The sequence below is a fragment of the Lepidochelys kempii genome, chromosome 10, assembly GCF_965140285.1.
Source record: "Lepidochelys kempii isolate rLepKem1 chromosome 10, rLepKem1.hap1, whole genome shotgun sequence".
In the NCBI taxonomy this organism is placed as follows: Eukaryota; Metazoa; Chordata; order Testudines; family Cheloniidae; genus Lepidochelys; species Lepidochelys kempii.
The window spans coordinates 16,384,515-16,398,808 of NC_136389.1; the positions used below are offsets into that span (position 1 = coordinate 16,384,515).

General features: G+C 37.3%; 2 protein-coding genes across 3 annotated transcripts in view; one reads left to right on the forward strand and one right to left on the reverse strand.

Annotated features, from left to right (window-relative positions):
• Positions 1-2,034: 2,034 nt before the first annotated feature.
• METTL9 (methyltransferase 9, His-X-His N1(pi)-histidine) overlaps positions 2,035-14,294 on the reverse strand; it is a 42,355-nt gene continuing 30,095 nt past the window's right edge. Inside the window, exon 5 of one of the 2 annotated variants that reach the window (XM_073362182.1) lies at positions 2,035-2,760. In XM_073362182.1, coding sequence (XP_073218283.1) covers positions 2,558-2,760 — 203 coding nt within the window. In that variant the 3' untranslated portion in view covers positions 2,035-2,557. Of the gene's footprint in view, positions 2,764-14,294 lie in introns of both variants that reach the window. The other variant, XM_073362181.1, reaches the window with a different exon arrangement.
• Positions 3,778-11,744, forward strand: IGSF6 (immunoglobulin superfamily member 6). Its single transcript, XM_073362183.1, has 6 exons — positions 3,778-3,873; positions 5,472-5,822; positions 6,909-7,012; positions 7,917-7,973; positions 8,940-9,023; positions 10,265-11,744. Exons 1-6 carry the CDS (start codon positions 3,807-3,809, stop codon positions 10,304-10,306), a joined length of 705 nt encoding a protein of 234 aa, XP_073218284.1. The 5' UTR covers positions 3,778-3,806; the 3' UTR covers positions 10,307-11,744.

Genomic DNA, 14,294 nt, shown 5'->3' on the forward strand with positions numbered 1-14,294 from the left:
TTTCCCCAATACTAATTTCTCCCTACTATTTCTCACACCTTCTTGTCAACTGTCTGTAATGGGCCACTCATTACCACTTCAAAAGTTATTTTTCCTCCCTTGGTATCCTGCTGTTAATTGATTTATCTCATTAGATGGACCTCAAACTTGGTAAGGCAACCCCCATCCTTTCATGTAATTTATGCCTGCTCCTATATTTTCCACTTCATGCATCTGATGAAGTGGGTTCTAGCCCACAAAAGCTTATGCCCAAATAAATTTGTTAGTCTCTAATGTGCCACAAGGATGCCTTGTTGTTTTTACAACTCTATATATAGTCTTCCTATATGTCAATCAGATTCCAGATGATTAGGAATATTAATCAGTACAATCTATATAGTTCATTATCCAAACTATTCTTTCCCACATAAATGATATCAGGACAACATAATCCAGTTTCAGCAAATCAGGGCTTTCAAATCAGATGTTTGGATAAATGAGGTTCTACTGTAAGTGAGATTTTGCCTTGTGCAGTTAAGATGATCTGTGGCCACCAGGAACCAGTTTCTAGGGCCAGATTTTAAAAGGTGTTTAGGCACCTCAAGGTGCAGATAGGTACCTGTAGGAGTTACATGTCAAAATTCTGCATCGTTAGGCACCTAACTTCCTTAAAAAATTTGGTCCTAAATCAATTAAAACAGCTTAGTTTTTATTTCAGCTTTCCCCAGGTAGGGTGTGAAACCTGAGATGGCAGATGTTGGGTGAGTCAGTTTTAATGGCTTGAAACTTCAAAATCCTTTTATTGCTAAAGTAACTAACTTCATTTATAAATAAGTTTAATGTAAAATCAACCTGAACTGTAGAAATCCAAAACACACAATGCTTGAGAACAAAGAGGAAGCTGGCAGAATAGGCATCTTCAAACTGTGGCCTGCATTAGATCCAATAGTGACATAGGACAAGACTGTACCCAGACCCTGCCTGGCTGCAAGGAGCCACTTCTATCGTCTGCAGTGTCAGTGATGTCGGTGTCAGTCCTTGTACCCTTAGACTGAGATTTTGTGAGCTACCTGAAAAATTTAGACACCCAATTTCTGTTAATGAAAATCCCTAGGTAGTGTTGAACATCTCAGCTTTGAAGTGGAAAGACTTTATAGAGCTGGTGTCACTATCTTCTCCAGCGGGGATAGGGAGAAGAGCCATGGTCCCACCCTGGTCTGCACAAGCGGCCAGGGACAGTGGGTACTACACCTTCTTCAGGGGTGCCACACCAGCTATGCCCCTCCAGTGCTCCTTAGACTCAGGGAAGCATTATTGCTACTGCAGGTACAGTGCTTTCCAGAGCTCTTGCCAGGGTGGCTGGATATCTACACTTCCCTTATCAAGAAGCTATGTCTACATGCCACGATCTAGTTCAGAGACTCTTCCAATTCATACAGCCAGCATGTCAAAGACAGCTTCTGGAGAAGCTTTCTTTGACAAAAAAAAAAAAAAGCTGGAGCTGATCCCTTCTTGGGCAGATTAAATTAAAATTTTAGTGAAACTCCCTGGAAGGGGAAGATTAAACTGTTTAATTTAAACTAAATGTTCAATCAAGCATGTGGAAGACTCCAAACAGACACCATAACAATGTTGCAGGGAAGGTAATTATCCTAGCATAAGTGTGTGTATATGGAAGTGGTGATGGAGGATCTCAGGTGAAAATTCCTACCTTAGTTCTTGAGTTGGAATTCTTTGGAGAAAATTTGCTCAACCTGTGGAAGTCTGTCATATCCATCAGTTTAAGGAACAGCTTTCATAAGTCCTGACTAACCCTCCTTCGCTGGAAATTGGTGTGTGCAAAAGCAAGGAGGATTTATGAGAGAGGAACATGGAAGAACCCCTCCAAAAATGATTTTTTAATATTTGATTATATTAGTCTTCTACACAATAGTTAAATGCTTTTAAATGAATTCAGTTGTACTGCTACAAGGTTCTTTTCTCTATATACGTAACAGTTTGTGCAAACAAGCATGGCTATGTTTACATAAATGAACACAAAAATTAATGCAAAGGTCATCTCAAAAAAAGTTTATTAGCATGATTAAAAAGATGTGTTGAAGAATGACAGTCAGAGATAAAATAACTTCTTAACATGGAAGAATATCCATTCCAACTCTATATTCAACAATGTTCTGAACTGAATGGACAGCTGTATTGCCAATTTTCACTTGATATCTTAAAGAACAATCCATACTGTGTATCGGTTCATGTATCATCATAACTACTGCTTTTGTCTGGTTATGATCCCTACTGCAGTTAAGTATAAAAAATATCTTCCATTAATGTTGGAATGCAGACTGCATTGTTGGGCTAAGAGTTGGTAAAAATTCTCAACTGAAGTCTGTTTTAAAAAAACTGTCCTTTTTAAAGATACTACAAAGAAATACATTAGTATTTTGGCCTTTAAAATTCTTACATGATATTTATTTAGAATGGCAATCCCAAAATTCCCTCCCATTAAGTAATCATAAATCAGACACCTCTATCAGAGGCTGCTTCTTGGGTTTGACTCTGGAGACTTCTACTTCGTATACGCTTACATGGGCTTGAGGACGAAGACAGCATCATCTAATACATAGTAGTCATTATACATATCACCTTCACATAAGTATGGCAGTCTGGTGAAAGCCTCTATGGCAAAACCAGCTTTTCTGAAAACTTCTGGCAGGCTATTCACCTGTTCTTCCCAAGTCTGCCCCTTGATTTCCAAAACTTCTGAGGGTTTTTCCCACTTGCCACCTACTGAGAAAACAAAACAATTGTATTTAAATTTTAAAAGGATCCTTTTCAATGTATGGCAGTCTCTTAAAGAAAGCATGCTATGCTGCTTACATTCCATTTCGGACTTTATGATCCATATTACCCAACACATGGTGGGTAGAGCATTTTCCAGGTCTACCTGAAGACCACAATATTCAGGGGTCTTGTTTGAGTATAGAGAGGGTTGCCACCCACAAAGCTCAGATTTTTTTTAAATCCTCTACTAATAGTTCTATGTGCAGGCCCACTTGACCAAATAACTATTTGACTAACAATAGTAAGATCACCTAGTGAAACTCAAATCTGGCAGATGTAGTCTGAGAAACTCTAAAATCTTGGCTAACATTAAAATGCCTTCTCATACTTATCTGTCATACTTCCGTGCTGGAACTGGCTTCAATTAGTTATAATAAATAAAGCCAGACGCTAACCACCATAATTTGTTATGAATTCTTCAGGAATACTGTGGTCATACTACTAGCTAAAAACCAAAATCAATCCCTTAGCCCCTCCCCCAAAAAATCCACCTCAAAAGACTCCACACCAAACTAGGAAAGAAATCCTAAGTCGGTCCTGTGGAACAGCATCTACAGAACTTCTGTTCATTCAAGGGCCATTTTGATAAGTGAGAAGAGAAGGATTATTTGTTTAGGGTCCTCTCAAAGAGGAAATGGAGTTCTGGATAATTTTATATAATAAAAAATAAAGTTGTCATTTGTTATAGCCAATGAAATCATCAGAAGCAATCGAGCAATGTAGTCGTTTTAAAATTTAAAAAAAAACAACTCGCTGTCAAAAAAATAGATTTTTACCAATCCCATCTAACTGAAAAGTGTAATTGATTATGTTTTAAATACATACTGTATCTTTAAGAAATTTACTGAACACAATGTTTAATTCCTGTAAATATATGCAAGTAGGAAGTATCTGAGCATGAAATTTAGAGCATTATGTAACTCCTAAAGTTTCCTAATTAACTTCCTCTTTTTTTGAGCAGAAACATTTCTGGACAAACACACAAAGAAATGGCAACTTTCAATAAATGCAAAGTCGTGCTACTGTTGGAATTCAACTGGATTCTATACTATGTCGGTAAGACTTTTTTCCCCCCCCCCCCAATTTACTGTCTTCTTCACCTGTTTTAAAAGATTCATATGTATTTCTTACAAATAAGATTGAAAATGCAGTGCTCTCATTTGGAACAAGTCTGTAAGATAAGAGGGGCAGGAAAAAATTCTGCTTTGGAGTTAGCTAATTTCTGCTGTCTTCATAAAGTTTCCTAATCAAATGAATATTAATGAAAGATTGTTCTTCCAAAGGATTATACAAAATGCCCTCATAACCTATGACCATCAGTCCAAATCCTCTGCCTCTTGTATAGCAGACCCCAGATGCAGCAAAATGGCTGCAGGTATGCTCTATGGAGTTGGTAAGAGGAAGTTTCTGGGAATCCAGCACATGGTGTCTGCATCAGCTGCAAGTCACAGAGTTCTGCTCCATAGGGGCATCCTCCAACCCAGTGAACAGTGGGCTTAGGGCAGGGACAGAGAGATTAGCTACTTGGTGGATATACTGTACCAGCCAATCAGTACCTTTCACAGAGTGGGAGTGCAGCAGCTGCTAGGGCTACTGCAGCCTCAAGGAAACAGTTGTGACCATGGGGTGGCTCTGCTGCTGCTTTGTGGCACAGAAAAAAAAGAAAGAGAATGCCCTCTCTCTGTTCCTGTGGAACCCCTATGAACTCAACCTGCCTGCATTTGGTCCACCAGGAGCTCGGACAGTACAAAGATGAAGAGTCACATAAGTATCCAGACTAAGGTGACCAGATAGCAAGTGTGAAAATCAGGACCGGGGGTGGGGAGTAATAGGCCCCTATATAAGAAAAAGCCCCAAATATTGGGACTGTCCCTATAAATCAGGACATCTGGTTACCCTAATCCAGACAATATTAAGTAGTAACATTCTATGCTACCCTAACTTTACATTTTTATTGTATTGATTACATACAATACATAATTTGTAATAATCCAAATCTGATCAAAGATGAGTCCACTTCAACTTATTTTTTGTTTTGTAATTTGTTTGCTAAATACTTTCTTGAAAGTAAAACAAAATAAAAAATGTTGGTTTAGCAATCTCTCATTTCTAGAGTGTCCATTCCAATTATCTAAATTTTAGGTATTTAACCATTACTTTGATATAATAATTTTGTCATATTTAAGTTTATTAAAGTTATTTATTTCTATAAGGTCTTGGTAAAAAAATGCATTTGTCATAACAGTTATAGTAAACAAAACTTGTAATTTGCTGGTGATTCAGTTCCTTAATTGAAGTTCTCTTTCGTGTTTAACCTTCCCTTGCCTTCTTTTTTCTGTATATTGCTTAATTTTAAAATGTCAGTATCAGCAAGTGGCACTGCTGACATGTGAAACCCATGATCAGTTAGCAATCACATTCATATTTTCCTATGTATATGAAAAATAATGAATAAAGTTCAAAATAGTATTTAGCCCATGAGGCAATCTTCTAAGAAGAAACTTAATGAAAACAACCGAAAGAGGTCCCACAGTGGAAATATCACCGCTTTCTCTCTCTTCCCCCCCTTTCTAAATTCAAGGTCACATATTTAATTTGCAACATCCCTTACTCTTAAATTCTCTCTCAATCAAGTATGTGTTTATTCTCAACAGGTCATGTTGTAGATACCTGCAAAGTTACCGTAAAACAACACCAATTTAAGGAAGTAGACGACAGTGTCAGCACTGTGAATGTAACATGCAGTTTCTCTGCTTCCGGATGTCATGGCTCCCCTCAAATGCTATGGTTTCGCTATAATGATTTTACACATGAGGCTTTGTGTACACCTCAATGCATAGAGAAGTTCCAAGTGATTGAATCACTGTCCGATCATAATGTTTTACTTCAGATCAACAAACTGACTGTAAATGACAGTGCCATTTATATCTGTGGAATAGCATTTTCAGATTCAGATACACACACATCCAAGCAAACCGGGGGAGGAACGATATTGGTGAAAAGAGGTCAGTCACTACTTCCCATGAACAATCGTAAAAAAATACATTATTTTGTTTTCTAAATATTTCTAATTATTTACACTTGCAAAATATGGTACGTTAATAGTTTACTGGAAACCTTGTTGATTTTACTATCAATTTGAACAGCAAATAAGACCCAATGTCATACTCTGGGTATGTGTGTTAAAGTCAAACTGACATGAACTGGAGTTCCAGGTGCAGAATTAAGATCAACTAGGGAGATACTTTGTTAACAAAGCTAAAAATCAGCAACTTTGTATGGTTTACTAACCAGATGCTGTACTATCATGTAATGCAAGTGACCCTTCAGAGATGTTCTATAGTAATCCAGGAGATTGGATGCTGTATTTTCCTTTTTGTTAACTGTCAAAACTGAACATACAAATACTCCATGTCAAGCTTCATGGAGGGTTTTGGGACTGGCACACAATAAATCATACACCAACAGTAATAGTCACAAACAAGTAAATGGCTTCTGTTGAGAAACTGCCATATTCAGGAGGGACTGTGTCTAGCAGACAGAGCAGGATTCTGGGACTCTGGGCTGATTCTCTGCCACTGATTCATTGTGTGAACTTGAGCAAATCATTTTACTTTGGTGTCTTTAGTATCTCCACCTATGTAACAGGGATAAAGATATTCACAGGGATGAGGAGGCTTAATTAACTAAATTTCTGGTTACATGTGCTTCAATAACAAGCTCTAGAAATATGTACAAAAGTTAAAAAAACCAAAACCCTAACTAATGGACTCTCTCTCCCCCTAACCGAGTTCCATACTCTCCCTGCATTCACCCCACCACTCACACTGCTAACGTCTGAACAAATACATGAGCCTTCTTCATACTTGTTACTTAAAAGTTAGATTTTAGACCAGAAGAGGGCTATGGTGGGAAGAAAACAAAATCCCAAATCAAGGGCTCTCCAGTCCCCAGCTGTTTGAGTCTAGTGACCCTTATCAAGTGAGTTCCTCAGATGAAAGTGGTTATAATACAAATATTATTCTTACTAAGAATATGATCAAAATAGAACAGGTTCCCATTATTCTAACAATTTTTTATTATGACTAAAGGGTCTGAGAAGTACAGCACTGAAGAATACATCCCCATGATAGTCCTCTCATCTTTGCTGTTTCTATACAGCACTGCCATACTTGCAATCTTTATATTCTATAAGGTGGGTTTAATTTTGACTTTTCTTATTTGGTTGTTTTCATTCTGACTTCTCAATAGCTTTAATGTTTTCCTCAGGATCCAAGGGTCATCATGGATTTTAATTACTTTTGCATCACAGACAGCAAACGAGTTTTACAAAGGTTGTGGTTGATGATTACATCTCATATGCATCTGCAGACTCTCACACATAGATTCAGATTAGATACTCATTACATCTCACACACATCACTTACCGATTTTTTTTTTTTTTAGAGAGAGTTTCAAGAGAAAAGCAGCAGAAACCAAACTATCCTTGGAACAATTTACAGCAAGTTTGGTATATATTGCCAGAAGTCACTTTGTAAATGAGACAGACTATCAAAAATACAAAAATATGATAAGATTCAAATATTTTGAAAGAAAAATAGTTATCAAATAAAGAGCATTACTACCAAATACACAGGTTGCAAGCTCCATGGATTAATGTCTATTGATAAACAAATAATGAAATTTATATAACACTAAATGCCAAGTGCAATGAAATTATTTCAGGCAATACTCTTACTTACATAATGAAGTCCTATTCAAATGATTGTAGGATGCATGGAAAAGGGAGTTGGAGGAGGGTTACAGGGCATCCTAAACTTGGAAAAGCTCCCCCAGAACCAGAGAGAGGATGTTTGCATGTTTAAAATGCACCCAGTTATTGAAGACACTGACATTGGTCTTTATTAAGAAAGTGTGGTGGTTTTTTGTGTGTTTTTGTTTTTAGAACAATCATCAATATTTGGAACCCTTAAATGAACTTGATAAATAATGAGATATCCCTAAATGTTATGAGCAGGCAATACATTTTGCTACAGTACCTCTTCAGTTATTATTTGGCATGGAGGGCTATGTAAATAAAGTTGATTTTTGTTTTGCAGTCAAAATCCAAACTGGTAAAGAAAACCAGGAAAGGAGATGTGAAAGGAGAGCACCATGTATGTTAATATTCACTTAACTTGTCTTGGGTGTCTTTGATTCATAGATTTTTTGTTTTTTAAATATAACCTTGAACACTTCCAGGGACATTAAATTGGCTAACTGAAGGCTCAGACAAAGGGGTTACCTGGGCTGGAAGTATATAGAGCTCAAACTGTAGATGTAAGTGATTAAGGGCTCCTGTGCTGAAGATTTATAGAAAACTATTTGCTGAATTTAGAGTCGGAGTTTAAAGATGAGACGGTCACCAACACCACCTAGCCACTCCCACACCAACCCCAACAACTAGAATTATATCAAAGTATCCTTCAGGAGACTAGGCTGTTATGTGCCACAGGCAGAAAACAGGAGAGACCAAGGTGCACCAATGCCCAGGTCCCCTATAATGGCAGGGAACTGATTAAGTAAGATATGCCCAGATGATCTAGCAAGTGACCTCTGCCCCAAGCTTTAAAGTTTCTGTTCATCGGTCCTTTTTGGCTAATTGGACAGTGAGAACTAAGCTAAGGGCCACCTCCAACAGGCAACTTCTTGTCTTAAGTGATGGCTTTTCAGTAACATCAAGATTACAAGTAAACCATGTTTGAACTATAGTTAAAAAGCCAACCTCTGCCATGCAACTGATTTTTCCTGGTCCCTTGGATGGTGGCTTTGGCTTTAGATGGGTTCCACCATACTTAAATCCTGTTTAGAATATATACTGCAACACCCTCTTGGAAAAAAAAAATCCACAAGTTAAAGAAGGAATTTAACTCGACAGTGAGAAATCATTACTGTTCTACAGCCAGGGCTCCCTTTGGCCACGAAACTTACTGTTTTGAAGTTGTGGTGACATCTTGATTAAATTTTAAAAAGTTAAAAAAAAAAAAGAAGAAATTAGCAAAGATATATCATAGAGGCAAGTGCATTTTTCCAAATCTGTCTCTAATGTAAAATTGTTGTTAACCACATTTTAACCACTGCAGAAAAATACGAGTGGGCGAACAGTTTGTCGAGCAATTGTACAAGAACTGTACAAGAAGAGATATGCTGAAGACCATCATCAGCCTGTGAGTAATGAGTAACATGAAAAGGGGGTTTCCAAAATCTTGTGGCTATTTACTGTAGTTCATTGTATGTGGAAAAAATGGAGAAGCAAATTTCAGAACTATATTACATTTTCTACAGAACTAGACTTCTTCGCTGTCTGAGTGTCAGGATTGGCAAGATTTAGTCCTGAACCAGCAATAGCTTTTCTATACTTACAATGCTAAAAGTTTCAGAAGTCCAATACTGTGCATCCCAGCAGGGTTAAATTGGGATCTACATACTGTTGCGGAGTGGAGATACCCCTCTTTCCAAAGGGATTTTGAACTCATTTTATGTCTGAGAAGGCCTGAGATGCCAGTCTTTAAAGCCATGACATATTTTAGGTATAGAAAAACATTGCAGTTCACTTTTGGAGGCATTTTAATTTAATTTTAATTTCTCTCCCCCTCTGAACACTGAATAGTTGGACCCATGGTAATGAAGGCACATGGCTTTACAAGTGGAGAGTTACAAAAAGTTACAATAAAAAGTTTTTTAAAAACCTCAAACATTCCTAAAACACTTATTGTAATATATGCAACATATACAGAATACTTCATGGTATTGTATCACAGAATGAAAGTTATTTCATCCTCCCAAATTTATAACAACATTTTTTAACCAAATCATAGTGTATTTTGCCATGTAAGTTACAGGAGAACTATTGTAGAAAAACTCACCACTTTCAAGTTAAGAAAACTACTCTTGAATCTACACTGCACAAGCAAAACAGCTCCTTTCTTATTCTAATCAGGGAGCAGAACATACACTTCCCAGATTAAGTACAAAAATGAAACAGGCATTCAGCACTGACAGGTCAAACACTTGCCCTCCCATAAAGCCTGTATTTTAATATTCTTACCCCTGACAGTTTTCCTCTATAACTGCCCTCCATAAAGCCATCAAACCCCTACTGATGTAATCCAGGACCTGGCAGATGTGGGCATACACATAATGTAAACATGACTGTCCTGCTGACTCTTTGTGCTCCCCTGGGAGCTGTATTCAGGGTAGTCAACAGTGAACGAAAAAGGTTAAGAATCCTGCAGATGCCACAAGTATGAAGGCATCTGGATAACGGACAGAAGGAAGGGGGAAGTATTCTTCAGCAGTAGCAAAGGAAAGGAAGTTTGCCCCACTAAGGAAATCTTTTTAGAAAGCCAACTATTACACAAACATTGTAACCTTTTACAATATATACTTTTTTTTTTTTTTTTTGCAGGAGTGTTTGGAACCAGATGACACCATCTATCAAAACAGATGATAAAATTCAAAGTACACACATACTCAAGATCCTTTATGTGAAATACAACTGAACATGTCTGAGACTTCAAAAATTAATTTTCTGAAAGAGTCGTACCTTGCTAAAAAAAATATGAATCCTCACTGAGCAGTGCTTTTTTTTTTTTTTAAAGTGTTTTGCAAATAGATCATCAAATACAAATGACAGTATTCCAGCTAAAGTGTGAATATTAATTATTACAGTCCTATGTTTAACATTACCAAGCCCTCTCCCTCTGAAAAATAAAAATATTGTAAAAGGACTTTATTTTCCATTGATGAACTACTAATACTTCATGGAAATTTTCATATTTAGGGTTAGTTCTACACAATTTTTTTTTTAATTTCTTTTGTGAATTTAATGCTTCTGAAAGGTTTGTGATAGGCACAAAAAGAAAATGATGCCTTGAGGTCAAATTCTGCTCTCACATTGGTGTAAATCAGCTATAACTACCACTGATGTCAATAGTAACTCAGGATTTAGACCAGAGTAAGAGGAGAATCTGGCTGGCTGTACGCAGAACAGGTACAAAAAATAGGCAATATAAAAGCATACACACTAATGTAATGTCAAAACTGATCCAGAGGGACCGTATGGCAGGTTAGGAAGGTAGCTTAGTCTACATGTCAATCCAAGGACTGCTCTTCTTTCAATGTTTATATGTATATGTGTTATGCAGACAGTATCCCCAAGTGCTAGCCAGAAGCAGTGCCTCATTCCCCATTAGAATGACACCCAGTCTCTACAAGGACATGAAGGGCATTCTATGAACCCTCTCCTTCTTCCCTTTGTGCATCTGCACAGAACTGGATATAACTTAGACTGTTGGACTACAGTCACGCTTCACCAGTTCTCACTTAGCTAATCTGCACACCTCAAGAATCTTACAAGATACCTGCTGGTCTCACCCATCCTTTCAGCAAAGAGTTAATTGTGTCCCGTAGTGAGGCCTCATCTAACATTTTGCAACTTAAGAACACTGGAACTGCCAGACTGGAGCAAAGCAGAGATCCGTCTAGTCCAGTGTCGCCTACATAGGCAAGTACCAAATATTTCACAGGAAGGTTTTAAAATGCACAAAAATCCACATTACATAATGGACAAATATAGGAGCAACATGTCTAATAAACTTTCTTCCTAATCCCAAGCAATTAATGGCTAGCTGCTTCTCTCTTCAAGCATGGTATCTTATACATTTTTATTCTAGTAACTAAAGTTATTCTTATTTGTATAAATATCAAATCCTTTTTTAAACCCTAAGCTTTTTGCCTCAATGATACACATAGGAGTGAGTTTCACAGATTAATTAGATAAGAAAGCATTTCTTTATAACACTCATTACAAAATACCTACTAGTGAAGTATAAATATTAAAGTACAAATGAACAGAGTACGTTTTGTAATGCACTATGATTAACTTATTAGTAAGATTTCTGCTTGTCAATTCATAAAATTTTGAACTCCACAATAACTTTGTGTTAGGGTGAATTAGTGAGGTTTTATGTACTTTGGAAAATAAAAACAAAGGTGTATTTCTCTCAAACTCTTTGGTAATAACTTGTGAATAAGCTACTTTGGACTCTAGATGTCATTGTAATTCCAGAAACATTTGAAAGAACAAAGTAATATTTCTTTTGTTTCTTATAGTTTTATAAGAACATTTGTTTCGGTCATTTAAAAAAATTAAGAACAAGGAAACAGAGGCTGTGTCAAGCATAGCAGAGTATAATTCTCATTAACAGTATAGTTAAATTATTCCATTTTCAGGCTCCAATCGTGCCATTGGATCCACACATAGGCTGACCCATTTGCTTACACATATGAGGTCTGAATCAGAGCTCATATCTGTAAAATAATAAAAGACTTTTCTAAAAGGGGTTTAAAACTCTTTAGTACAGTAATTGAAATACATGCTTTCTAGGATCTTCCACATGTTCCGAGTGTTTGTTCTTGTTTACAATGTACATATAGTGAATTCATTCTTTGCTTCTTTTAACATATCTTGTAAAATAATAAAAAGCTTTGATATCTTAACTACAACGTTTAGAACACTACTTGGTCTGACACAGAGCTTTTTGCATGACATACAATGTCATCCCAGTCTTGCACTGGAGAGTAGGTTAGACGGTTCAATGGGGAGAGTTTTAGTGGAGTATCTTCTGCTGATATTGATTTAAAATTTTCTATAAAAAGTTGTGTATGGGTCCAGAGTTCTGGACAGCCGGATTTACAAAATGGAATGAAAAAACCTTTGGAATGTGGGGAACCACCACTACATATAGTGGTGACCCCAGTCTATCATAATGGCATCTCTCTTTAAACAGAATCATAGACATCTGAGTGAATCAAATGGTACAATAATGTTTTATGAAATGAAGTTAATCACATCAATTAAGGAAGTCAGATTCTTATTTTGTGTTTGACATTTTAACTCAACTAAACATGTACAATGACATGATTCAAAATATTGACCTGGCCAGGATGGGACAGGGGATTGGATTGACATTTAAGTGATTATATAGTTTATGGTTAGTTTGCCTCTTAAAATAGACAGTTAAAATTGAAATTTAAGTCTAATTCTATTTTAAGGACCAGCTTTACATTAAAGCCATTGTTCTTTGTCTACTCTGCAAAAGTCCTAAGAATCTAGTGGTCCTGTCTGGTGCTTGCCTGATTTGATTATCTGAAACCACATATATAAGAGATTCTTCTTTCATCTGGATTTAGTAAGAGGTTTGTGGTTATTTAATTGCTGAAAAGAAGGAAGGCATTTCTTGTTAGAAGTTTGTAACAACTTGGAACAGGTTTTGTCCTAGCAGTTTGCATAATCTGAAGGTACCAAATTCAACTTTTAGAACATAAAGGTCAAAATTAATCAAATGCAATGGCTGCTTCACTATTACCATCTCCATTCCCCCAAGCAAAAAAAGTGCTCTTTACTTATTTGCTATTGGTCAATGTCTCATCAGAAATTGCTTTTAATACAATTAAAATATATTGAGAACCAGGCATGTTCAAAACTTAGAGACAGATAATTACTTCTTTAAAAATATCCAGATGTACATATACACCAATGGAGATATCCACTTTCAGATAGACAAAACTGGAATATCGAAGTGCTGCTGATAGCCAGTCTATAGCAGTGGGTAACAAACATGCTGGATGTGTTTCAAGATAAACAAAGGGTTCCCAAACTTGGATTGCGGCTTGTCCAGGGTAAACCCCTGGCGGGCCACAAGACACTTTGTTTACCTGAGCATCTGCAGGTACAGCCGCTTGCAGCTCCCAGTGGCCGTGGTTTGCTGTTCCCGGCCAATGGGAGCTACAGGAAGTGGTGCGGGCCGGCCCACCGCTTCCTGCAGCTCCCATTGGCTGGGAACGGCGAACCACGGCCACTGGGAGCTGCGAGCGGCCGTACCTGCAGATGCTCAGGTAAACAAAGTGTCTCGCGGCCTGCCAGGGGCTTACCCTGAACAAGCTGTGAATCAAGTTTGGGAACTTGAGATAGACACTGCATAACTGGAGCAGCCTTCACTGATAAGGGCTTACCAAAGCTATCATGACACACCACCCTGCAGGTCACACAAGACCATCAGGGAAAGCATTGTGATCTGATCTGAGATTAGAGAAAAGCAGCAACAACAAAGCAAGGGAAATGAAGCTGTCTGAAACAAAATGTCTCGTTTGCCACTGATCACCAGCACAAGCAAAGCTTCTTTCTGGTTTACAAGATGCCATACAGAAGATTCTAACAAGAAATGTCTTGAAGTTCCATATGCAGAGAACATGTTTTCAAGTCCTAGTGGCTTATTAGTCCAATAGCCAATTCTCCTTCCACTAGATACTAGGGGATTGAACCATGAGAAAGTAAAAGTGGATTCCTCAGATTTCTCTCTCTGTTTCTCCACCATCTGTTTTGCTAGAAAGTTGCATTAATTTTTTTTCAATATTGTTGTTACCTAACATGATGC